This window comes from Lissotriton vulgaris, chromosome 2_1, assembly GCF_964263255.1.
Source record: "Lissotriton vulgaris chromosome 2_1, aLisVul1.2, whole genome shotgun sequence".
Lineage (NCBI taxonomy): Eukaryota > Metazoa > Chordata > Amphibia > Caudata > Salamandridae > Lissotriton > Lissotriton vulgaris.
In genome coordinates, this window is record NC_141687.1 from 625095838 (window position 1) to 625123690 (window position 27853).

At 46.4% G+C, this 27853-nt stretch overlaps 1 protein-coding gene across 4 annotated transcripts in view; it reads left to right on the top strand.

Moving 5' to 3' along the window:
* Window positions 1-27853, top strand: part of MACF1 (microtubule actin crosslinking factor 1) — a 1022862-nt gene that overhangs the window by 336484 nt on the left and 658525 nt on the right. For all 4 annotated transcript variants that reach the window (XM_086955743.1, XM_086955745.1, XM_086955746.1 and 1 more), the window contains 3 exons: window positions 12708-12834; window positions 15745-15928; window positions 17157-17320. In XM_086955743.1, the coding sequence (XP_086811869.1) occupies window positions 12708-12834; window positions 15745-15928; window positions 17157-17320 (475 nt within the window). The remainder of the gene's footprint in view (window positions 1-12707; window positions 12835-15744; window positions 15929-17156; window positions 17321-27853) is intronic.

A 27853-nucleotide genomic window follows, 5' to 3' on the forward strand; every position in this document is an offset into this window, starting at 1 on the left:
CTGTGACTTGCCCATCATCCCCCAGATCAAAAAATACCTGTTTGGAGAGAATAAGATTATTCCTTCCACAGTTATAGAAATAACCTCAGACAACAGTGAGAGTAAATAACCTCAGACAAGCGGGTCCTCACCATTGTTCAGCAGTGGTACTGCTTGGTATGCCACATTGCAGTACCAAACATAATGCAATGAGTAAAGAACACCTATGACAGTTACGTAAGGAAGTACAGGAACTTCTCAGCAAAGGTGCCACCGAACCAGTCACATCTCTCCAGCAGGGCCATAGAGTGTACTCCCTGTACTTTTTCATTCCCAAAAAAGAACTGTACCACTCTCAGGCCACTATTTTGCTACATCCTGTCAGAGCAATTAAAAATGGCAAAGCTTCAGGATGTCAACCCATTGATCTTCCCAGGAGACTACGGGGCAACCCTCTACCTCAAAAATGCTTACTTCCACATCCTCATACATCCGGCACATGTAAGCTATCTAAGCTTTTTGGTAAGTGGACAACACTACCAATTAAAAGTTTTACCTTTCAAGCTCACAACATCCCCAAGGGTGTTCACGAAAAGTCTAGTGGTGGTAGCTTCACATCTACGAAGAAGCTGCATGCATGTCTTCCCATACCTTAATGATTGGCTGCATACAACAGGATGAGCATTTTTCTGGGAGCTGTGTCAAACGTTTGTCATAGGAAAGCCTACCAAAATCAGGAGAGTGTGATGGCATTCAGACAAACATTACCAATTCAAGATCCCCCCATTCGGCTTGACTACTGCATCTCGAGTATTTACCAAATGCCTAGCAGTGGTAGCAGCACAATTTACGCTAAGACATCCATGTCTTACCTTATCTTGATGACTGGCTCATCAAAGCCAGCACACTTTCTCTGTGCCACCAACATACTCAAAATACCATAGATTTGCTCCATCAGCTAGGCTTTACCATCAATGCCCAAAAACCTCATTCTTAACCTTTTCAGGTTCAGCCGTAACTGGAGGCTATCCTAAATATGCAGGTGGGATTGGACAATCCCAATGCAACAAGAATCCAACATTTCTAAATGCTACTACCACGTTTCCAAGCCAATCAACAGTTGACAGTAAGAGCTGTTGAGCGCCTACTGGGTATAATGGCCTCATGCATCACCATAGTTCCACATGCACAGCTACATATGGTTGTGCTACAGGAATGTCTAGCACACCAGTGGTCTCAGTCACAGGGTCAATTAGAGGATCTAGTGTTGATGAACAGCCGCACTCATCACTCTACGGTGATGAAACCCAACCTGTTAAAAGGGCGGCCTTTCCTTGAACCGGTTTCCCACATTATTTTGACAACAGAGGCATCCCTAACAGACTGGGGTGCTTACTTACAGAATCTCACAGTTCAGGGTCTCTGGGACACGAAACACCAGCGTCTCCACATCAACTATCTAGAGCCTCAAGCTGTTCACCTAGCATTGAAAGTGTTCACACCTCACCTGATCGGCAAGGTTGTCTTAGTCTGGATGTACCATGGTACTATTTACCAAAGCAGGGGCGGCTCATTCTCTGCAGTTATCACGTCTATCTTAGGCCATTTGCCATTGGGCTCAACATCACTAGATCCATCTGTTAACAAAACGGTAAAAGACAACGATTTTGCCGACCTCAGCAGGATGCTACCCCAATGTACTCCTCCCTTACTTCAATAAGTAGGGATTTCCACAGACAGGTCTGTTTGTAACTGTGGACAACGCAAAATGCCCAAACTTCGCCTCCAGGTTCCCACAGCTCCTATCCAAGCACAATGCTCCATGGATGAATTGATCAGGGATATTTGCCTGCGCTTTTCAGCCTCTCCCTCTTCTTCCGTTTCTGGAGCTGCGTTTCATTCAAATATCTCTCACATTCATACTAGTGGGGTCCCACATGGGCCACGCAGCCCTGGCTCACAACACTACTAAAACTATCAGTTGTTCCCCACAAGAAGCTTTCCCTCAACCTACACCATCTCGCTCAGAATCATGGCGAAATCAGGCACCCAGATCCCAAGAAATGTAACTTAACCAATTTCTATGACCTCAGGAGCCAAATTGCTATCTCAATCTTCCATGTGAATGTATGAACATTCTCAAAGAAGCTTGCACTCCTACTACTGGAGCATACCGTACAGCTAAATGGAAAAGATTAATCTGTTACTGTCATAGTAAGAGTATCAATCCATTTAATGTTACAGTACAAAACATTGTTTGTTACCTGCTGCATCTACAGCTCTCTGGCCTTCCATTCACATGCATGCACTTACATCTGGCTGCAGTGGCTGTCTATCTGCAAAATAGACAACACCTGCTTTCATTCAAAGTACCAGTCATCCAAGCCTTTATGGAAGGTCTTAAGAGAATTATTCCCACCGGGTGCCACCTGCACCTACCTGGAATCTTAACATTGTCCTCACCAGGCTTATGGGTTCACCATTTGAACCACCTCATAACTTCTTCCTCCAATTTCTATCTTGGAATGTCAGTTTTTTAAATTGCTCCACATTTACCCAAAATTCCTTCCAAAGGTGGTCTCTCATTTCTACCATAATCAGTTAGTTGCATGTGTTCTTTCCTTAGCCAGACTCAGTTGCGGAAAGGGGTCTCCATACATTAGCTGTTAAGAGATTCTTATGCACTAATTTAACAGAACTAAAAACTTTCGCAAAACCAAGCAGCTCTTTGTTGCTTTTTTGCCCCTCATGAAGAAGAGCCCATATCTAAATGAGACATTGCCAGGTAGGTAGTTAAATGCATTCAGACATGTTACTCTAAAGCCAAAAGGACGTTCGCTCCACCCCATAGAGCACACACTAGTCGCAAGATAGAGGCTTCTATGGCTTTTCTGGGCAATATCCCACTAGCTGATATATGCAAACAGCTACATGGTCTACAACACACACTTTCACTAAACATTATTGTATGAATGTTCTAACACACCAATAAACTAATGTAGGTCAGGCAGTGCTGTGTACACTCTTTCAAACAACTGCAGCACCCGTAGGTTAGCCACGTCTTGGAGGGCACTGCTATACAGTCTCTGCAAAGCATGTGTATCTACAGCCACACACCCGCTCAAACTGATTGTTTCTTACCCTGTTAGCATCTGTTTTTGTCCTGTAGCACTGTAGATTCACATGCGCCCACCCTCCTTCTTGGACACCTGTGGCAATTGCAGTTCCTTTACATTTTTCTATGCATGGATATTTCTTTACTTACTGTGAGAAGTTGGCCTGATATGTAGTGTTTCCAATTCTGGAACCACTGGGTATCAGTCCAAACAAACCCCAAAGATGTCAGGTTGTAAGTCAACCTTGTAGACAAGCTATCCTAGTGGTAGCATGGACTAAGCAGCCTTAAAGGCTTAACTTAAGAGGTCGTGTTAAGCGAGCTGTTTTACCACATACAATCCTGTAATCAAATGAAAGGACACCACACAAGTATATATTCTAAAAATATATGTATTTATTTCTAAATTACTCCCCAGTACTCTTTATGAGGAAAGGGGCACAAGCGTTAAATCAAAAGCACAGTAAAACATATAAAGTTGCACAATTATGGATGAGGGCGGGTGGCCACTCAAACCATATACTAAAAAAGTGGTATAAGGAACACTTATCGAACAATGGTTAGGCCTAGGGCCTAGAGATTCGCTGGGAGCAGTCAGGACTAGCAATGCTGAAGTCGGGAGTAGCCCACAGGAGACGGGTGCAGCACGGAAAGTGCGGCTCGCACCAATGCAAAGTCAATGGTGCGTAAAAGTTGGATAAAGTGAATTAAAAGATACTTCCGCTGAACCTAGAGGAACAAAACTTTAGACACAGACCCTAGAGGTGTGTACCAGTGTAAGAACACCGGCGTTGCAAAGTTACCTCACCCACAGGCCGTGGGTGCACAGGGTCGAAGTGGCGTCGGGTTCTGTCACGCAGGTTCTTGGTGCTTGAAGCTGTTGCAGCTGCAGGCGAGGTGAAGCAGAAGTGTCCGGTGGATCCAAGGGTGGATCTGAAGTGGTGAAGACCTGAAAGCAGAGGGGACAATGTTCAAAGTCACTGACCAGTGACCACCGTGGAACCAGATTGGAACCAGGCAAAGTCGGGTGCAAACAGGTGATCAGGGGTTGCTTCTCTCTGCAGCCACGTGGACACGAAGAGGTCAAGGACGTCCAGGAGTCGATCACGAGCTGTCCCTCAAAGGCTCTAGCTGATGGCGGTGTCGGCAACTCGATTGAAGCAAACAAGCCTTGGCTAATGCAAGCCACGGGGAAAGTGAAAAAGGCTTATTACTCGGACCAGCAAGGTCAGAGCGGGTACTCCTTTCTACAGGAGCGAGGGCAGGTCTGGAGCAACCAGACCCACAGTGTAAATTGTAGGTTTCTTCGCCAAGATGGCCGCTGACCACGTGACAAGCGGACGGGATGGCGAGTCGAGTGGCACAAAACAAAAGGGCCCCACGCAGATTGTGGAGATGCTGGAGGGCTGATCTTTGGTGCAAATGCTGCTCGGTTGTGGGGCTTCTCAAACCCCAAAGCACAGAGTCGAGGGTGCCTGGGGTGCTGCGCAGTCAGCGTCTCGGGGGTCTTTCAAGATGGCCGCTCCCACGTCTCTCGGTGCCTCCACGGGTCCCTTCTTTGCAGGGACTGTGGATCGGGCTGTGAGAAGTCTGGAAAGCTGGGTCTTGTCAGGCTCTGCACTCCGACTCCGGCAGGAGGCGGCGGCAAAGCAGATGTCGAGGTGCTAGGTGATGCCTGTGTTCACAGGGTGGCCCCTCCTAGGCCACAAGGGAGATGCTCTTCAGTCTTCTGTCATCAGAATGTCGAAGTCCAGTCGTCTTCTTAGTTTAAAGTTGAATTCAGGATGATCTGAGTTGCATTGGCACTGCTCCCCCTCTTATTCCAATCTGAGGGGTGGATCTCCTGCTAGGTCCCTCCCCTATGGGTGGGACCAGGAAGGGGGGTGGTTACACCCCCTTTCCTTTGTCCAGGTCTCACTGGAGCTGGGGCTGGGCTGCCCCAGAACCGGTTTGACCGGATTATGCAAGGGGAAGCCTTGTGCTCCCCAGGCACTGTCTGGTTTCATTCAAACCTCCCTGCTACAATCCACTATCTCCTGTCTGGGGTGGTGTCACACCTCCCTGTGACAGGAAATCCTTTGTCCAGGCCTCCTCTGCTGAGTTTCGGTCAGCAGCAGGAGGTCAGACATGTGTCTGTGGCAGAAGCATCCATTTTGTGGATCTGAGGCTCTTTTAAAAATCAACCGCGTTTTAGCAAAAGTAACATGTCGTCCCCTCTAGAGGGGTGGAATGCTACCCCCGTCACCAGGACTGGCGAGGGGGTAGTATTCCAAATCGTATGACACCTTACACGACATGTTTTGATAAAGCCAAACCAAAGTTGACATATAACCGCGAGGATTATAATGCACTTAATAGTATATGGTTTGGCATTATCCCGGAACAGCTAAGGGAATTGGTCCCGACAGCTGCAGACAGGCTCCGCTCATGCTAGAGCACCATCTCACATTAAACCACGCACTCTGCCTTCAGGATTGTTAAGGCCTGCCATAGGAGTGGCTCACAGGTTTATATGTGTCCAGATAGGTTTAGATATAGGCATACTATATCTAAGCAAGGGGTGATTACACCACCTTGCCCCAGCTGAGTGATCAGCCAGTTGTGTCAATTTTAGATAGCCAGCCAGGGGTGGCAAAAGATATGCTGCAGCCCCTGGTAGGCCTTGGATGCACCTATGCCCTGGGCACCTATAGTGCTCTGTACAGGGGCTGATAAGGTGACCCAAGCCAATCTAGTTATGCACCTAGGGTACATGGAATCCATTTTACAGAGAGAGCAGATAGCCTGGGGCCCTGATTAGCAGGGAACCAGGCCAACTAAGTCGAAAACCAGCTAAACACAAGGCAAAAAATCTGGGGTAACCATAGTCAGGTAGCCACCTTCCTACATAACCCCCCCCCAAACGAAAGGAGATAAGGCTATCCTTGGCCAGGTAAGCCTTTATTGCCTGAGTGGCCATATAAGGAAGTACCTGCACTAGCATGGGTACCCCCTGTCTCATGGTCCACTAAGCAGTCCCTCACCCTAGGGGTATTAGAGGGTCTCCACCATAGGGAATCACTACCTTGGGTGTGTTTATGCAAAGTTAAAGGCTGGTTTGGATATGGAGTATTGAAGTGAGGCTCCACTATTTTTGGGCTCAACTTCCTCCAATTATCTTCCACCATGTGTGCCTTTCTTTCTTCAACTGAGTTGCACTGAGCTCTCAGGGTCAACCTCTGGCTACCTAAAGCTGGAGGCTGGGTCCCTCTGTTTGGCTTGCTGGAGGGACAGTTCAGGTTTGGGCCCTTTGGGTCCCAGGTTTGGCTGTGCCCAACAGAATCCATCTGTGGGAGGTCCCTAACTGTTTTTGAGGGGGCTCCCTCAGGAGTTTTTAAAGTTTTCACCTTACTAGGCCTACTAGTTTTGGTGCCCCTAATCTGTTGATGGGGGTGCTTTATTTGACAGGGGGCCCTCTGGGTCTCACTGTCCTTCTTGTCCTCTGCAGCCCTGGGCTGACTGAGGCAAGGTAGAGAGGGGCAGGTTACCTGCTCCAGACTGGATCCCACCTGAGAAGGGTCCACTGCCATCAGAGGCTCTGTCAGGCCAGGCCTAACAACCTCTGGGGCAGTTCCTTCATCAGGGGTAAGATCAGTTCCCTGAGGAGGCTGATCCTGTCCTACTGTCTGGTGAGGGGGAGATTTCTCTTCCTCCTCCATGCTCTCAGTTTGGGTGGAGTGATCCATCATTTCAGGCTTCACAACACACATATCTGTTTGAGTTTGGGCTGTGGCCATCACAGCCCCACCAACCTTTTCAGGAGGAGACTCAGTTTGGGTTTCTGCTGTTATCATAACAGCTTTGCTATTCTGTTTGGGAAGAGCTTCTGTTAAAGATGGGGCAGAGAGTTGCTCAGCCCTACCAACCTTTTCAGGAAGGACATCTTGGATTGGGGCTGTAGCTATTACAGCCCCACTAACCTTTCCATTGGAGTTTACCATTCTGGAATGGATTTCTTGTTCAACCTCAGCCCAGGCTGAGATTTCTAAATCATTACCCAGTAGGCAGTCTACAGGCAAGTTTGGTGACACTGCCACTCTCTTTGGGCCAGTGACACCTCCCCAGCTGAGACTTACTACTGCCATGGGATGATTTGTTTGGATACCATCAATGTTTGTTACCTGGTATGTGGCACCTGGTAAAAGTTGCTTAGAGGGGACTATACAGTCAGCCACCATGGTGATGCTAGCCCCTGTGTCTCTAAAAGCTTCAACTTTCAAACCATTGATGATGGGTTCTTGTTTATATCTGCTCAAGGTATTTGGGCAAACAGAGAAGTTGGCAAACCCCATGCCATTCTCATAAACAAGATCATTTGGGGATGGGGACCTGGATAGGCCAGGGTCCCCCTGGGCTCCAAAAGTAAACCCCCCCAGATTCCTGGGTGTGCTCCCACTTCCTGGGGGATTACTGCTGACAGTAACAGGAGGTGTTGGAGCTGGCTTTGGAGGTATGTTTTCTTTATTGCCATTCTTGGGACAACAGCTGTCTGTTTTGTAATGCCCAACCTGTTTACAGGCATGACAATAAGGCTTTTTCTCAGTTGATGAAGTGTCTTGGGACCCACCCCCCTTCTTGGAGTTTTGGGGCCCTGGGGAAGTGTTTTCTTTACTTTTATCCCCACCCTTATCTTGAGGCTTGGTAGACTCCTTCTTCTGGTTATTGTCCTGATTCTTAGGCCTAATCCTGGTTCTGACCCACTTATCTGCCCTCTTTCCCAATTCTTGGGGAGAGGTCAAATCTGAGTCCACCAGGTGCTGGTGTAAGAGCTGGTTCTGACAATTACTTAGGATCTGCTCCCTCATAATCAAATTATACAATCCTGTGAAGTCATGTACTTTGCTGCCATTTAGCCAACCCTCCAGAGCCTTAGTTGCACAATCAACAAAATCAGTCCAGTCCTGAGTCTGTGCCTTCTGGGTGTCTCTGAACTTTAACCTGTACTGTTCAGTGGTTAAGCCAAACCCATCTATTAGAACACTCTTCAGGACTTTGTAATTGCTGGCATCCTCCTGTCTGACAGTGAGGAGCCTATCTCTCCCTTTCTCTGAAAAGGAGTACCATAAGATTGCTGCCCACTGTTCCTCAGGAACCTGCTGTACCATGCAGGCTCTCTCCAGAGCAGTCATCCATTTGTGGATGTCATCCCCTTCCTGGTAGGGGGGCACAATCTTTGTCAGGTTTCTACTATCATAGGACCTGTCTTTAGGAATTTTGCTGCCACCAGTGGCATCTAAGCCACACAATTTTCTTTCTCTTGCTAAAGCAAGTTTAGCTTGAGCCAAGGCTACCTCTTCCCTTTCTATTTGGAGTTGGACAGCCCTCATCCTGGCCCTATGCTCTTTTCTCTGGGAGGGAGTCATCCCTCTTTGAGATTCTCTTGAGGCACTAGAAAGATGAGAGTCCCTTGATTGAGATCTCACCCTCCTGTTACCTGGGAGAATTTGGTTATGAGATCTGGAGTGGTGCTGGCCCTCTCCATTCTCATGTAGGTCCAGGTTGGCCTGGTTAAGCCTGGCAACCTGTACCTGGTTCACCCTCTGATCCTGATCTTCAGGCTCTTCTAAATCAGAGCCTTCCTCTTCCTCTTCCTCCTCCTCTTCATCTTCTGGAAGATTCTCATTCTCAGGGGAGTGTATCCCTTCACCTGATTCTAAGGGAGCCTGACTCACCTTATCTAGGTCATCCTTTTCTAGGAGAGCTACTAGGGAAGGAATGGTAGGGCCTCTGCCCTTTTTTAGCCCCCTGGCTGTGCACAAGGCACTCAGGTCTTTGTGGCTAAGGTTGTCATATCTGGATGTTGTCCCTATAGGATCAACTATTACAGGAGCAGAGCCTGAGGCTCTACCTGTATCAGACATGACTGCTAGTGAGGTGTAAGTGATGCACTTACCTACACTAAGTGTTTTCCTACTGTACCTTGCTAGTGAGTTGTAGTCAGGGTGTGCTAATCCCTTTAATCTACAACTACTAAGTTCAGTAGAACTTAATATGCTAAGCTTTTGATTTATATGTACCTAGAGGTACTTGATGTGATCTTTCAATTTGATGTAAAGATTGCAATGGTAAAACAAACAGCAAGCTCAAATCCGCACCGCTGCACACCAATGTGAGAAGTTGGCCTGATATGTAGTGTTTCCAATTCTGGAACCACTGGGTATCAGTCCAAACAAACCCCAAAGATGTCAGGTTGTAAGTCAACCTTGTAGACAAGCTATCCTAGTGGTAGCATGGACTAAGCAGCCTTAAAGGCTTAACTTAAGAGGTCGTGTTAAGCGAGCTGTTTTACCACATACAATCCTGTAATCAAATGAAAGGACACCACACAAGTATATATTCTAAAAATATATGTATTTATTTCTAAATTACTCCCCAGTACTCTTTATGAGGAAAGGGGCACAAGCGTTAAATCAAAAGCACAGTAAAACATATAAAGTTGCACAATTATGGATGAGGGCGGGTGGCCACTCAAACCATATACTAAAAAAGTGGTATAAGGAACACTTATCGAACAATGGTTAGGCCTAGGGCCTAGAGATTCGCTGGGAGCAGTCAGGACTAGCAATGCTGAAGTCGGGAGTAGCCCACAGGAGACGGGTGCAGCACGGAAAGTGCGGCTCGCACCAATGCAAAGTCAATGGTGCGTAAAAGTTGGATAAAGTGAATTAAAAGATACTTCCGCTGAACCTAGAGGAACAAAACTTTAGACACAGACCCTAGAGGTGTGTACCAGTGTAAGAACACCGGCGTTGCAAAGTTACCTCACCCACAGGCCGTGGGTGCACAGGGTCGAAGTGGCGTCGGGTTCTGTCACGCAGGTTCTTGGTGCTTGAAGCTGTTGCAGCTGCAGGCGAGGTGAAGCAGAAGTGTCCGGTGGATCCAAGGGTGGATCTGAAGTGGTGAAGACCTGAAAGCAGAGGGGACAATGTTCAAAGTCACTGACCAGTGACCACCGTGGAACCAGATTGGAACCAGGCAAAGTCGGGTGCAAACAGGTGATCAGGGGTTGCTTCTCTCTGCAGCCACGTGGACACGAAGAGGTCAAGGACGTCCAGGAGTCGATCACGAGCTGTCCCTCAAAGGCTCTAGCTGATGGCGGTGTCGGCAACTCGATTGAAGCAAACAAGCCTTGGCTAATGCAAGCCACGGGGAAAGTGAAAAAGGCTTATTACTCGGACCAGCAAGGTCAGAGCGGGTACTCCTTTCTACAGGAGCGAGGGCAGGTCTGGAGCAACCAGACCCACAGTGTAAATTGTAGGTTTCTTCGCCAAGATGGCCGCTGACCACGTGACAAGCGGACGGGATGGCGAGTCGAGTGGCACAAAACAAAAGGGCCCCACGCAGATTGTGGAGATGCTGGAGGGCTGATCTTTGGTGCAAATGCTGCTCGGTTGTGGGGCTTCTCAAACCCCAAAGCACAGAGTCGAGGGTGCCTGGGGTGCTGCGCAGTCAGCGTCTCGGGGGTCTTTCAAGATGGCCGCTCCCACGTCTCTCGGTGCCTCCACGGGTCCCTTCTTTGCAGGGACTGTGGATCGGGCTGTGAGAAGTCTGGAAAGCTGGGTCTTGTCAGGCTCTGCACTCCGACTCCGGCAGGAGGCGGCGGCAAAGCAGATGTCGAGGTGCTAGGTGATGCCTGTGTTCACAGGGTGGCCCCTCCTAGGCCACAAGGGAGATGCTCTTCAGTCTTCTGTCATCAGAATGTCGAAGTCCAGTCGTCTTCTTAGTTTAAAGTTGAATTCAGGATGATCTGAGTTGCATTGGCACTGCTCCCCCTCTTATTCCAATCTGAGGGGTGGTTCTCCTGCTAGGTCCCTCCCCTATGGGTGGGACCAGGAAGGGGGGTGGTTACACCCCCTTTCCTTTGTCCAGGTCTCACTGGAGCTGGGGCTGGGCTGCCCCAGAACCGGTTTGACCGGATTATGCAAGGGGAAGCCTTGTGCTCCCCAGGCACTGTCTGGTTTCATTCAAACCTCCCTGCTACAATCCACTATCTCCTGTCTGGGGTGGTGTCACACCTCCCTGTGACAGGAAATCCTTTGTCCAGGCCTCCTCTGCTGAGTTTCGGTCAGCAGCAGGAGGTCAGACATGTGTCTGTGGCAGAAGCATCCATTTTGTGGATCTGAGGCTCTTTTAAAAATCAACCGCGTTTTAGCAAAAGTAACATGTCGTCCCCTCTAGAGGGGTGGAATGCTACCCCCGTCACCAGGACTGGCGAGGGGGTAGTATTCCAAATCGTATGACACCTTACACGACATGTTTTGATAAAGCCAAACCAAAGTTGACATATAACCGCGAGGATTATAATGCACTTAATAGTATATGGTTTGGCATTATCCCGGAACAGCTAAGGGAATTGGTCCCGACAGCTGCAGACAGGCTCCGCTCATGCTAGAGCACCATCTCACATTAAACCACGCACTCTGCCTTCAGGATTGTTAAGGCCTGCCATAGGAGTGGCTCACAGGTTTATATGTGTCCAGATAGGTTTAGATATAGGCATACTATATCTAAGCAAGGGGTGATTACACCACCTTGCCCCAGCTGAGTGATCAGCCAGTTGTGTCAATTTTAGATAGCCAGCCAGGGGTGGCAAAAGATATGCTGCAGCCCCTGGTAGGCCTTGGATGCACCTATGCCCTGGGCACCTATAGTGCTCTGTACAGGGGCTGATAAGGTGACCCAAGCCAATCTAGTTATGCACCTAGGGTACATGGAATCCATTTTACAGAGAGAGCAGATAGCCTGGGGCCCTGATTAGCAGGGAACCAGGCCAACTAAGTCGAAAACCAGCTAAACACAAGGCAAAAAATCTGGGGTAACCATAGTCAGGTAGCCACCTTCCTACACTTACACTTACTTTACACTCCATTATCACCCACCTGTGGGAAACAAAATCTGACAATGGAGTTGATGCCCATGTGCATTATCACCAAGAGGAGGAGTCACTTTGCTTCCTGACTTGAAAGACTTCTTCGAAGAAGAACAATTTGCATACATCCGTACCCAACACTAGATGGCAAGAGTATGCACAGCATAGGAATGTACAGCACTACATGCCAAGAACAGGGTAATTAACATAATCCTTCTGGCAGATTCTCCATCTACAGATTCCACACCTACCTCCTGCCCATCCCATTCTGTGGATTTGACTTCTGTGACTGGCATATAGGTCCCAGGTTAGCTTCAGCACTCTGTGTCCTCCAATCTATCCTTGTTGAGCTCCATCTGAGGCCACAGAAATGATGAAGTGAAGTCAGTGCACAGAGGTGCTACCTGTTTGCGACTCTGAGCAGTTATTTCTGGAGGTGGTATGAGACCACTGCAAACTCTGATTGAACCACCTTACCGGCAAGCTACAGCAATTGCTTGAAAATAAATCTGATTCCTGTCTGGTGCCTAGGGATATTCAGAAAGCAAGGAATCTGAAGTTAGGTGGAGAAACATGTTCTTTTTATGTGTAATTCTTCTGCTGTGACGTCCCGTTCTATTGTATTTTGTTTTTTGGTTTTCTACATCCAGTGGTGGCCTCCTTTAATTTTAGACTCATGTTCTTGTTCTTATTTTCCTTTTTAAGGGTTGAGCAACTGTATCAAAAGGTTATGTCTCTCTGGCATCAGCTGCACGTGAACACCAAGAGCATCATCTCATGGAACTACCTACGGAAAGATATTGAACTGGTTCAAGGGTGGACTGTGGAGACGGTAAGGACTTTGTTACAAGATGGACGGCGTCAATACAGGGCCATGGCTTCAGGAACAAGCCACAACTCCTGTACTTTGATCTTAGGTCTTCAAAGTACAATTGTAGTTAATAAACAAAGTCCTGTATTACAAGCTGCCCTTTGATATTTTATGATCATCCCAAGACACCCATTATTTTGCGACAAGATGGTATGTCGCGGACTGCTTACTCTACTGACCATATGTTTCTTTACCTTGCGTTGTCTCTGAAGCAAAGCAGTTTTTGTACCCTTTGAGGGATCCTAAGATTTAGGGTCTGATTTATATGCTGGCTGAGCAGTGATGGAGTTCCCTCTGTGTCAACATTATGGTTCACTGCCAGTTTTAAAAGTGGGCATGACAACTGCGGAGACTACAGTCTTCACCGTGGCAAACCCCTCCGACGGCCTGACGAAGTAATGGTTTTCAGAGGTTTGGCTATATGTCCATCCCACCTAATTTAGGTTAGTGGACATACAGCTGACTGTTTTCAGTACCTGTCACCTCCAGGGAAAACCTGGAGTAAGGGGCATTGAAAAGTGCTCATTGCTACCCTTGTCTTGGGAGGAAAGTCCTATGGCGAGGAGTGCATTGTTTTTTTTCTCCTTCAAACCAAAAATACCACTATGGGATTTTCATTTTGTGGGGAAAAAACAAAGTTTTCTGTACTGCCCTATCATGCTGATGGAGCCGCTTTTCAGACTTAAAATGCATTGATAGTAGGCACGTGATGGCGGTTCCTGCCAATGCTAGAAATGTCCACTGGGCCAGCGGACACTTCTAAATTTGGCGGGCGTCGGTTCCACCAGGGTAATCGAGTAATTTACTCGGTCAACCGGGCAGAGTGGGCCGATTATCAAATTTTAAATCCGAACCTAACTCATCATATCTGCTGGTGACTTCCAAATGTCTCACATTGTTATAGAAAATACCACTGCTGTTTCAACCGTCTCACATCTGCTTCTAGAAGACATCCAGGCATGGTTGGATCAGACTTTTTGCCTTAAAACACAAAAGCCTGAAATTGCATTTTCATTTTCGTGTTGCATCTCCAATGAGGTTAACTGCCTACTTAACAGGCCATTTGCACTCATTTAAACGAAACATATGCCAAACCTAAAATGAACCTCAGTTTTCTAAGCACCTTCCTTGAAGATTGCACAGCAACATACCTGCACAAATACTGTAATCCTTCTTACAACCAGTTGTGCAGGTTGGTCACTAAGTCCAGAGGAACACCAGAATCAATGGAGGATGATTAAAGAGCACATACACCATTACATGCAAGCGCTCTCTCCATTTCTTTGAAAAAAAAGTAGCATGTCTTAGGCACTAGCCGACTGCCTAGAGGAAGAGTGCACATAGCACCACACCCTCCTTTGGCCTTACCTTAAACAGACATGTCACCTTTTTTTAACTAAGTCATCTGAGCACTCCGATCATGCGCTCACTGATCACTGCGCCAGAGATTTTATCGCTGACTGAGAATGCAAGAAACGGAATAGTGAAGCAGAACTTGTCCCCAAAAAGATGTAGCATTGGTGGCAGATGCACTCTCATTTTTAAATAAAAACAATAGAGTAGCGATACAAAATAAAAGCAAGAAAAATGTAATGTTAATCAAAAAGTTAAAAAAGCCAGGTCCGGAGGCCGCCGCTTCTCGGCCCACACGGCCAAACACAGGAACAACATCCCACGGAGACTGAGAACTGAACCCAATCTCCTCCAGTTCAGGAAATCACTAAAGACCCTTCTCTTCCCTCACCCATAACCCCCTCCATTGCTGACCCCCCTTGAGTTTTAGGTTCTAGCTCTGGGATGCTCTAGGGTTACTACGCGCTCTACAAAACCTTTAAATAATAAATAAATAAATAAAAATATTGTATATCAAGTCACTAAATGGTTGCAGGCACTATCTTAACACATTCCTTTTAGATGATAAATTGAAAGAGTGAATTGAGCTGGTGAGCTAAATTCCTACAATACGTACCTTCACGACGCAAGGAAAAATAGATAATTCCTGTTGTTGAGCAGCAAATAAGGCAAAGGTGAAAAATTGTGATTATGTCAGAAGCAGGACATGCTTGTTTAGATTTGGCAAATCTCTGTACTCTGGTCCTATGACTGCTTTAGGAACAATGTTTGTATGACTGTTTTGCAGTTAAGAGAAAACCCATGGTTTCTTGAGCCTCCAGTTCAGATAAAAAGGACACATTCCAGGACTCACATGTGTAGCCTCTGTAACTAACCTCTTTGATAGTAGCCTCAAGGTGCGTGTCTAAATCCCTTCTACCATCAGGAATGGCATAGTCTGTGGGACAAAGCCCAGCATGTTCTTGTTGATTATGAACCTAGAGTCATTTCTTGTGTTTAGGTCACTATTCCTTTATTATAGGGATGACCTGTATACAGGTTTGAACCTGTGCAGACAGTAGCAGCTCAGACGCTAAAGCAAACCTCTCACTAAAAGCTTACATTCCCGTATGTGGGTGCCTACACGGCTTGCCTGTGCTCTTTTACAGCTCTTTCAAGTTGTCTCCAATGCCTTAAAGCTTTCAAGTACACATGGACCTTATATCTGTATCCTGGTTTGGTGAATGGTGGAATCTGATGTCTACTTTTTTTGATACGTTTAGTTGAAATGGGTATAAATATTGTCCATCTAATGGCGTTGCCTATCTATTGTACTTGAGTGTGCATTTTCGTGTGCACCATTGGTGGTTGGAGCTTATTTCTTTTAGAGCAGATCTTGCCTTGTTCTGAGTTCCCCGCAAGGCACCTCCCTTGTTCGAGTAGGACATTCCTCTCAAATGCTGCTGATGTTCATGTTGTCTTTGACTATGTTTTCTTTTGTATGGTACTTGATGATGATGATCACTTGTCATTTTCTAGCTAAGGGCCACTGCTCCGGCAGACCAGCTCCAAGCAGTGAAAAACCTGCAGTCGCATTTTGAGGACTTCCGGGACGACAGTCGGGACTCGCAGCTCTTCTCGGTGGCAGATCGTCTGCGTCTGGAAGAAGAGGTTGAGGCTTGTAAAGCACATCACCAGCATCTTCTGCACTCAATGCAAACAGGTGAGGGGAACAAGGAAAGGGTTCGGAGTCAGTGCCACACATTGTGATTAAAAAGCATGGAAATGTTAATCCGGCCAACCTTGGGAGGGGCACCATGCAATGCAACTATGTGAGGGCTAAGAATGCTCTACCAGGCTGTGAAGGTGGGCACCCTTGCTTTAGTTAGGAACCTGTGGAGCAAGACACTTCCTGCTCGGTGTTTTAGGAGAATGCACACTCCATGCTTACGGGTCGATCTGTGAGATACGACATCCAAGGGGGCCTTCCCTTATTACCTGAATGGCATCATGGTCACATTACCCGTTTCCCTCTGATCAGAGTTTGACCCAACATCAGTCATTGTCTCCAGCTGTGCCTGATAATGGATGTGTTGCTTGCAGCGTTTAGAGATAGTTCTAGTGTTCATATTAGTACTGTTTCATCAGAGCCCCTGGATAGCTGCCAGTTTCTGGATACACTTCCTTTAACCTCGCCACCACTACAGTTGCTATTTGGCATGGATGAGTCTCTTTTCCCACTGTATCCTGTGGCTAAGCCATTTGAATTCACTTGCTAAACCCTATCACCCACTTTTTACCTGCCCCCTAACCTCTATTGGGCACACAAATCATCTCCTAACTGTGTCCTCTCTTTGTGCCAGCTTCAGGGCACCTCAGATGAGCCCCCTCCGTTAACCCACAGTTCCTACTCTGCATGCCTTCACCTTAGTAAGTCGCCTCCTGATGATGTGACATTTGTTTCTCAGCTTGCCGCAGATGGATGCCTTCTTTTAACCCTTCACCCTCTTCCATGTTCTTGTGTTCTCCGTGAGTCATACTCCTGATAGAAACACTTCACTGCAGATCCACCCATACCTCATATCCGGTCACAGTGACTTCTCTCAGCTTCAAGTCATATTGCTCCATTCCCTCCCCCAGACAGTTGGCAGTCTCTGCAGATTACAGGTGTGATTCACAACAGAAATCTTTACCTTCTGAGCGTTCCTGTCAGTGCACTGGAGTGTCTCTGCATTGTGCTCTTGTGTACCATCTATAGCTGGTCAGGGCTTGAAACCCCCATCATGCTCTTCTAAGAAGTCAATATTCACAGCCCTGTTGCCTCCTAGTGTCCTTCCTTCACAGTTTGCTGATCCCACTCGATACTCTCTGTGGCTCCCTCCGCTGCTAATACCCACCTGTTTGAGCTGCTTTTTAAGGATAATGTTAAATGTTTTTTCTTGGGTCTTTAGAAGACAAGGATGAATGTGAAGCCAAGACGTACATGACACAGCTCATGAACATCCGACTGCACCTGGAGGAGTGCGAGAGTAGACTTGTGCAGAGGATTCACACCTCTCCAAGCTCCGAAGAAGACAGCGGACAGGGCACAGCCGCCTGCATCGTGGAGCAAGAGGTGAGCTTTACCCACTGCTCGGGTATCATTCTGATCACATTGAGGGAGCACTAGCCTCTGGAGTTCTCCGTGCCATAGTGCCTGAGATTTATTTCATAAAACGACAGCTTAGAGATTCATGGTGGAGGAATTATCTCCAGCTTCAAAGAGGACAATGGGATGGGAGCATTGCATGAATGTGCATTTTTTACTGTCTTTCTCAAGAGAACTAGAGCTCGCACCTAGGTTAGGCTTTTGTAGCCTAGTAATATATTTTTAAGAGTTATTTGTGGTTACAAAAGACCCCACTTCCTGTTACAATTCTGCATTCCTTTCTAATCTGGCTGTTTGCTTTATTTATTTATTTATTTATGTGTTTCTATAGCGCTGGAATCGACTCCAACCGGAGTATCTCTGCGCTGTGATACCAATAGAGTTTAAATATATCTGCAGATGAGGGGCAGGGTCTAGATTTTGTCAGTGAACAGCAGAGTTTTCAGTTGCTTCCTGAATTTTAAATGGTCTGTGCAGAGCCTGAGGGCCAGAGGAAGTTTGTTCCACAGTGTGGGCCCTGCAACAGATAAAGCTTTCCCTCCGTGTCTGGTTTTTTTTACACGAGGTACTGCCAACAGAAAATTTCCACTAGATCTCAAAGATCTGGAGGGGGTGTAGGGGATAAATTTCTGCTCCAGGTATGTGGGGCCATTTCCGTTTAAGCATTTATGGATAATGCAACATATCTTAAACTTGGCTCTTTGTCGAATACTCAACCAGTGTAGTTTCTGTAGTAGAGGTTTTGATGCTGTTCTGGGGGGGGCATTTAAGACAAGGCGAGCCGCCGTATTCTGGACCACCTGGAGCCTGTCCAGAACTCCTTCATTAGCAGAGAGGAGCAGTCCGTTACAGTAGTCGATACGACTCAATATAAGGGCTTGCACCAGGGTTTTTCTGAAGGAATCCGGTAGCAGGGGAAAAATTCTGCGCATCATGCTGATGGTGTGGAAGCATGAGCCAGCTACCATATTACTGTGCTGTTTGAGGGAAAGGTCGTGATCAAGGCGCATCCCCAAATTTTTGACAATCTGTTTGGGTTCCGGAACAGTACCCAGATCAGATGGCCACCAGTCAGGGGTCCACAGTAATTTGGCATCTCCAAACAGCATTACTTCCGTCTTGTTGACATTGCACTGTAGGAAGTTGGTGGACATCCACTGTGCGACGGCTTTCATGCCAGCGGAGAAGGAGTTTCTTATTTCCGTGGTGAGATTTTGAAAGGGAAAGAGGAGCTGCGTGTCATCCGCATATGACACGGGGATGAAACCAAATTTGCGCATCACTCTTGCCAGGGGTGCCACGTAGATGTTAAAGAGTGTTGGGCTCAAACAAGAGCCCTGTGGCACCCCTTTCGTAATCTCTACCTCAGTTGATCGGTATTCACCCATGGTGACAGTCTGGGTGCGATCCGTAAGAAAGCTCCTTAGCCAAGCAAGGGCCTTGTTCTTAACGCCTACGTTCGACAACCGGTCAATAAGGATGTTGTGTGACACGGTGTCGAACGCTGCTGAAAGGTCTAATAACACCAAAATTACCGAGTAGCCTTTGTCCTGAAACATATGCAGATCGTCAGTAACAGACAGGAGGGTGGACTCTGTACTGTGTTTCGGCCTAAACCCAGATTGAGAGTAGTCTAGGCCGCCAGCTTTCTCAATGTAGCTGGATAAATGACGATTAACATATTTCTCAGTGAGCTTTCCCAGGAATGGTAGCAGCGAGATAGGTCTGAGATTTGATAAATCAGTCCATGGAGTTGTGGTATTCTTCCTGATTGGCCTAACTAAGGCCTGTTTCCACTGCTTGGGGACAGAACCTGTACAGAGGGATAAGTTGACAAGTTTTTCGATGGTGGGAGATAAAATTCCGAGCAAGGTGGGCATGAGTCTTGCTGGGATAATATCATCAGGACTTCCACTTTTAATCTGCGTCATGAGCAGAGACACCTCTTTAGGAGTGATAGGGGGGAAGAAATCTAAAGTATGAGGGCCACTATCAAGTTCTGCATCCTGAAAGATAGGGACTACATTGGTAGTCAACTTGTTGTTAGAGTTGACTATTTTCGCATAGATGAGATCGATTTTGTTAGAGAAAAATTGAGATATATTGTCGCAAAGTAGTTGTGACGAAGTGTCTGCACTCTCACATGCTGTAGGATTAGTGAAAGAGTGAAGGACCTGGTATAATACTATGGGAGGGTTGTCTGCAGCCGTAATAAGGGTGGTAATATGGGTTTTTCGCGCCGTTCTAATAGCTTTATGGTATACACTTAGTTGCTTTGCTGTTCTTGTGCATTTGTTCAGCCTTTGTCTGTAAGGAAATTATTTTTGTACTGTCAGAACACATTTGAAAGGAAAATAGTTTTTAGGTGAATAGTCACCTATTTCTGTATTCTCTTCAATCTGTGAAAATGTCCACATATTGTCACATGGTCCAAAAAGGCCCCGTAAAATGTGTCCACTTCCCAAATCCTTGAGCATACAGTGCACTCTAAGCACTACTTTTTCACTTTTCTGGAGCCTTTTCTCCTCTAATTTTTACCCCCTTTTTATTTTTTCCTTGAACAAAATTAATTGGTTCATTATAATTTTTACCGTGTTACGAAAATAAGCCTTATTTGACTTATTGCAGCCTGTCTTGGCCAATTCCCAGGTCCATTTAAAGGCCCTTCTGGTCCAATTATATCCACATCTTTTTTTTCTAAGAGTGGATTTAGAATTGATGGTGCTCAGTTCTCAAATCAGTGTCTTCTTTATCAGAACTGTTTTCTTGAGTTTTAATGAGGCACATATAAATTAACAGAACACTCCATCCCCAGTAACTCTGTGCTCCCCTCATTTCTTCAAAACAAAATACAACTAAACATTTTCATTGGGTTACACCTGACTCAATTATTCCTCCCTCTGATTTTTTGAGTACGTATAGGTTCACTTCCAATAAAGCTGCAATTCAGTGTTTACATCACACTGCTAAGGGATATCCAGGGACATTGACTTAACAACCAGAAAACCATCTTGTCACTCACTGCCAATAACGTCTCAAAGCCCTCAGAGACGTAGGTTTTGCCAGTTCTGGTGCCCCATGCAATCCATTGTTCAGAACAGTGGCTGCCACGTACCCCCAATGTACTCGTATGCAAAGTTCAATAGTTAGTTGCCAAACTGTTCCTAAGTCTTAGAGTTCATCCTAAAGTCTTCTTCTCTTCGAAAGCTGTTGCAAGCTTTCCATCAAATACATTGTAATTAAGTTAACACATATCATGATTTGTCAGGCCCTCTGCCAAAATATCTCTTATGCCCAAGATTAAAGTCCCCGAGCCAGGCACATGCTAGCATACAACTGTATTTATTTTTGCTAGGACTACCTTCCAAAAATGATTGAGTTTAAGATAAGATCACAAGATGTATAGCTCATCACCCTTCAACACACAGTCTCTTCAACACCTATCACTAGTATTTGGGGACATTGTTGTGACTTTTCTTAAAGTCTTAGCTCAATTAGATGTGAACTTGTATGTTTTCCCAATGAGTAATACACTTATAAATAGTCCCCCAGTGAGTTCTGTTGTTCCTCACCCGTGCTCCACTCCCAAGCATATCAGCTATGGATTTACAACTTCCATTTTCTGTCATAAAGGGTCACTGATAGCCAGAGTTAATTGTGGGTTATGATGAATGGCTGTGAATGGAAAACCACTATGTCCTACACAGAAGGGGGTTAAAGCACCACTCTCAGCGATTTTGATTTATGGAACTATGGTAACTCTTTCAGCTACTGCTGCATCCATGCGAGCTCAGAATTTCTTATCATATTGACTGGACTATTAAAACATGATGCAAAGTTTGGCCGCTGTATTGTATTCCTTAAAGTTTGGCATCCCAGTCCCCTCCTCTGCTTCCTCCTGCCCATGAAGATGTTTACTTGGTTATCCCCTTTATCCCCACCACCCGAAAACATTTACTTACTATTCAATATCTGGGTGTCATTTAATAATGTAGGAGTGAGGATAGAGCATTGGCTGAGAAAAAGGGCATAAATAAAATATTAATCTAATGATCTGGCTTCCACCTGTGCCAGAGATGTTTAGGGGGTGCCACCTTTCAAGATCCTTCTCAGACCATCCAATAAAATCAGGCAATTGGCCCTGCTAGTAGTACGAACAGTTATTGGATGGGTTGTCGCATGTGCTGCTATAGATCACATGTTCTGCAAACTCCTGAAATCTAGTGATGTGCGCAGATGTTTGCAAATTGGTTTTCTTTGAAGACATCTCTAGTCGTAAAATATTTTGTGACTCTCTTCTTTATTATGTTGAGAAGGAGGCATTGTAAAATTCCTTTTCAGAGAAAAATCACATCCCTTTTTGGCTCATTAAATGATGTTTTTCCGCACAGACTTTACCCCTTGCAGTCTAGTTATGAACGACTTACACATGAGAATACAGTATAGCAATACACACATACAGATCCTCAAAGAGTAATATGCTGTTTCTTATGATTGTTGAGGGGAGAACAGGTCCTCATGGCTGAGTCGAGACTCTAGATCTCCTGAGCCTTTTTTTTTCAAAAGATCGGCTTAAGAAATATTTGAGAAAGCGACATTTCTATTTTTAAAAGACGTTCTGGGATCCTGAGGTAGAATATTAGTTAAATATTTAGATGGCAATTCCATTACGGCGACCTAGGTGCTTTCTCTGTAAATGGCTCTTAATCTCAGCATAAATATTCAGTATGATGCCTTGCAGACTTGAAAAGCTCCATCAACACTGCATTTCATACTTTTGAAGTGGAATGCAAAAGGGCTATTTCTGAGTGTATGCGTGTGTGTGTGTTTTTTTTACAGACCACTGGAGCACAGTCGCTCCTTATAGTTATGGTTCAGCTTCACTTTCCAGTGAAAATGAATTTTTTGATTTGCCTATAACTTTGGCTCACATAGATTCATCTACTTCAACATTGGCAATTATTTAGTGTATGCAACTAAAGCGTAGTATGCTAATTGTTGTGTCGTCCCAGGCAGCAGGCAAAAGTTAAAATGATGTGAGTCCGGTAAGATGTATTTCCCCTTTTTAGTTCCCACAGGTAATTTTACTTAGTGCTACATCAAAAACCTCTGAAAAGATGTATGCTAAGCTTGGCATGAGTGTAGAACTTTACTCCGAAGGCATTCTTGTTCTTTGGTACCTTTTTGAGCTATTAGTGTTTGAAAAAACTAGGCTTGAAAGATTTAGCACTTTTTTGAAAAGCAGTTGTTGATTTGCTTATAACCTGGTCACCGTTTGATGAATATGCATGAATTTTGACAGATACTTACCATGAAGAGCTTATTCTTTGTATTTACAAATATGAACAGATCCATCAAGTGGTGGAGGTAACCGAAAGTGGGTGAGGGGAAGAGGGAGCAAAAATTGTTAATTTATCAATGCACTTGGCACAGTGTGACAAAACTACTTACAAAAATTGGTAGAAGTTTCAGGTTTTGTACAGATCCAGTAGGGTGGGGTAAAGGTTAGAGGAATGAGGTTAAAAACATTTTTGATTGGCACCGTAGGTTGACTATGCATGACTTTTGGAAAAAACGTAATGTATTGCTCTTACTCTTGATATTTTCAAATTCATGCAGATCCAGCAAGTGGTGGGTGGGCAGTTAAAAAAGAGGGACGGTGGAAAGTTTTAATTTACTGTAACTTTAGCACAGTGCGATACATCTTAACATTTTTGGCAGAATATTGTAAAATTTAGAGTTCGGTTGTTGTCACGTTTTGTGCCAAACCAACATAGGTATCAAGGTCAAAGACCCAGGTAATACAATTATAGTTTGTGTATAACTTTGGCGGTGTTTGCCGACCCTTTATGAAGCATGACAGACAATTAGCAAGTTACACCCAGTACTGCTGTTTTAGGTGTTGCGCAGAGCAAAACCAAAATCATCAAATTGAAAAGGGTGAGTGGGTGTTAGACCATTTTTGATTTGAAAATAAGTTTACTAATGTACAAGTGAGCTGCACTATCTTTCTTTAGCTTACTCTTGTTTCAATTTCATTCAGGTCAAATCAGGTGTATGCAGTGCATCAGAAAATGCTCTAGATATTTACTGACAACGTTTTGCTCTTGGTAGACAGGCTTTATAATTTTTATTTTTTATAACTACTTACTGTGAATCGTCAAATGGTGTACTACACTTAGGGTAGTAGAGTGAAGTATTGTGTGCATAGTTTTTTGTATACAGATAACATAACCCCCCTCCCCACCACACACACACACACAGACACTATGGAAAGTCAGATCTAACTGTAAGTAATCTGGCTGTCTCTGCCAGAGTAAAGTATATATATAAGATTCTGGCTTTTTGCAGGTTGCAGTTGGAAGCGTGTTGGGATTAGTCATACATGCAGGTTTTCGCACCACCTAACTCAGGGAAGGGGTGCTGAGATAGCAAAGTGGGATCTCCCAGGGCGATGGTGCACGCAATCTGGCAGATGACTGGTGGGCCAGAGCAAGGTTTTGACCATGCCCCTATAAAAGGTGTCTGTTAGAGAGCTGTTAAATTGTAGGAGGGGCTCAGAAGATGTTTGCCCAATACGTAAGTCTTAACCTCCAAGGTGGGGAGCTGGAGATCAAGGACGTCAGCTGACCTAAGCATCACCATGGCATAGGAAGCGGATTTCTCTGTGGCTGGTCCAGGGTAAGAGGAGGCCCGTTTCAGTGGTGGTATTAGGACCACTAGCCTTTTACAAGTCATCATATCAATTGAATTAGTGAAAGGGCCGAGCCAGCTCATCATCACCACCATTATATTAATTGTCTGATTCTGTAGCAAAAAGATAATATAAGTGTGAAGGTGGTGGTGCAAGCTGTGTTGTGTTAGATTGAAACAGCGCCATCTCGGATTCAGGTAGAACTATTGGAAACTCCTTGTCCGGCATCAATGGATTGTGTATCGCCTTCGAATTCTCAGGCATCGGCGTGGACTGCGGCGCCGTGGGGGAAGGGGGTAGCTGTGCTGAAGCTAGTGGCGTCGGGATGGACTTGGAGTGTCCAGTTGTCCCCAAGGCTGATCCCATTTATAGTACTTCAGGTGGGGGGGGTTCTTGGTTCCTTGGGGCCCGAAGGCGCATCAAAAGGAGTAGGTAAAGAGCCAAAGAGATAGAGCATGACTGTGCGGAGCTCTTCAGTCTGTTATGGGGTGGCAGATGGTTCCTGAAGCTCAGGTTGTACCGGAACCTGTTGCAGGATTGGCTCTTAAATCAGGAGACTCCGGGTGCAAAATCAGAAGTCATAGCTCATGCAACGCGCAAGCGAGTGGTGAGAGGGGTTGAGTCCTGCTTAGATTTCTAATGCTTATTTTTAGAGCGGCTTTGTAGACTCCTGGACTGGGACAGGGAGCGAATGAGGGACTTGGTCCACTACTTAGACCGGGGTCAGTGCGGCGTCTTCACATCTTGGCGATCTAAAGATTCGCTTTGCAGTGCTGGATGCACTTCGGATTCAGCGACATGCAGTCAACGCAGTCCTTGGAATTGTGACTTGAACCCAGACACCCCTGTGGAGGATCTGTCACAGACCTTTGCTTGCGATAGTCCATGCTGGGCTTAAAATGTGATGTTATAGGGGGAGGCATCCAATGCGGGCTATAGAAATATGTTTTAGTAGAGAAATCCAGGTAAAAAGACTTGAGGAAATTCCGGTCCACGCAGGAGACATGGAAAGAAAGGAACTAAAGTCAGCTAGCAGGAGTGGTGGCTATATGGACACTGCATGTTAGTTCTGAAGGGTAACCGCTTCAGTGCAGAACCGCACAGTGCCACCTTCCGGCATGCATAGGTACTGAAAAGTTTCTGTATCCAGTCTGATGCCTGGGGATAGTCTAAAGGTGAGGAATCTGTGGCTAGACGGCTCTATCAGAAGCTTTTAGATTCTAAAATGCAGCCCAAAGTTCTAGTTCTACCCTTAACCAATTTATCTTCACTGATAGTGTACTGAATATCATTAAAATGTAGGTAGAAGGCAAAAGTGACAGGGTTGTTAGTGTCCAGGCAGCTGTTCACATTTTATAGAGCTCTATGAACGCAATAGGATGTTTCACATCACAAACATGAACTGACCGAGCCACGGGGTCTTTTCGTTACTTATTCATTACTAACGCTTCCAGTTTTATGGTATTTATCATTTTACCAGTTCCGTCTGTTTTTATCTACTTATATTTCTTTCTATTTCTATCTGTATGTATCCAGCTTTACTTCAGGTTTGTTTTAAAAAACTGAGCTGAAACTAGTATATTTCACTGCTAAATGAACATGGATGCTTCAATGCTTGATCGGTCTCCATGCTATGAATGCACATATATGATAAATCTGATAGAGACATCTAGCCGCAGATTCCTTAACTTAGAATATCTCCCCAGGCGTCAGACTGGATCTGGAAAATCTTTTTTCCCCAGCAATACCTCTGCATGCCGGGAGGCGACGCGGCCTGGCTCTGTCCTGACGTTGTCACGAAAGGGACGTCGATTGAGCCATATAGGCCCCTCCCGGCGTGCTGACGTCAGTTTTTCTTCTATTCCGCGTCCTAACACGGATCCGGGGAAGTAATACCTCGGGCCTGTTTTTGTTTATTACATGCCTTTAGGACGCCTTTTGCGTCCAGGAACAGTGTGTTCGATGCCCTTGTGGGCTTCAAACGTGCCGGTCCTGCTTGCGATAGATGCCAGCGATGGACCCTCATAATCTATGTATATGGTGCTTGAAACGAGTACCATGACTCAGTCGAGTGCGCGTTTGCCGCATGGTGCTGCTGTCTACCCGGATGTCCCGAACGGACCCCTCGCGACTCAGGCTCCTTCTCCAGCGGAGCCGTCCACGCGGCAGGCCGGTCTCTGCGCCTTCGCCGTCATCTGCCTACTTTAGGTCATTGCCCCCCCTCGCTGGCACGCCTCCGGGCCCCACAGGGGGGCTAGGGACTCAGGTTGGGACACGGCTCCAACCGAGTGCCCTGACTCGGACACTAGCATCGCAGCAGGTAAGCATTTGCCCCTCCCCCCGGCGCTCCTCTGGGCCCCATAGTGGGGGTAGGGACTCAGGTTGGGACACCGCCGGTGGGTTTACCCTTGGCTCCAACCGAGTGCCCAGGCTGACACCAGAGTCGCCAAAAGGTCGGGATACAGCCCAGAGGGGCATCCCACGACGTTAGCCCTTCCATAGCGCTGTCGTACAGCCTTCCGACTCTCCCTGCAGCATCGCTGGAGGTGGCTGCGGCGCGGTGCACAACACTGCTTCGGCGTTCTCTCTCTCTGCTGCAGACATTTTCGGGAAGGAGCAGCCCTCAGTCTCTAGGCCTTCCGAGCCTTTGCTGGTTATTCTCCACCAGGGCACGGGGAACATGGCACCATTGTTACCTTTTTCGGAGTCATTGTTTGACATCCTTCTCGGAACGTGGGCACTGCCCTCCTTGGGGGACCACGTGGATCCTGCTGTGGCACATCGGTCCGCTCCCACTGTCCCCGCCTGTTTGACCCTCCATCCTCAAGCTGGAGGACTTGTGCTTCAGGCAGCTCTCTCTGTGACTCCTGTTCCGTTGCATCCTCCCACTCCAGAGTGTCGGTGGTTGGAGTCATATTGCAGCAATGTCTTTTCATCCTCCAGCTTGGGACTCCGGTCCCTCAACACGTTGTATACATTTGCCCTTGGAAACGGTGTTGACCGGCTCCTCCCCTCCTTGAAGGGGATCTCTTGTGCCGATCTGGCCCACCTAATCCGTGATGGCCATGATATGGCACACTTTCCAATTCGGTCTGCCATGGACACCACGAACGCTGTGGGTAGTACTATGGCCAGGTCGGTTGCCATACGCAGCCACGCAATGGCGTTTTCCCAGAACATGTTTAGGAGCGGTTTTGACGCCCATGCTGATTCGGCGGTCAGGAGCCTCCTATATATATATGTATCTCTTTTCTGTTACCCGTCGTGGGCCGCAGATGTTCTGGGTTGTGTGGCTGTTCACCCGTGTTGTTTATTTATTCGGGTGCAGCCGGTTCAGCTGTGCTCACCTTTCTTTTGAGCCTCTGCCTACGAGCTGGTCTTCTTTGCCCAGGAACTTTGGCAGAAGCTGACTCTTCCTACTGCTGTAGGATGTCTCATCTGCTGAGTTCCATAGGATTGGTCTCTCTCCAAGGGTTACCATTGGTTGTCTACAGTTGGTCCGTAATAAATCCAAGCCTCCGTAGGGGGTTTTAGAGATACCAAAGGGGCTGATGGACGGATCGTTTGAGCAAATCAAACACTCACCGCCAGTCAGCTGATCTGGGTTTAATCCATCATCATTCTTTTGCTTACTCCACCACCCCAGGTCAGACATGGCCACATGCAAATCAGTCTGACCCTGTGCCTCATGGGAACAGTCCAGCCCGAACTACCAAGCCATGTCTTCCCTGGACCGGAAACAAGAATCCTGGGACCGGTTTCGGGTTCATAACCCTCATCAGCCAGGCTATCTTGAATCCAGTGAG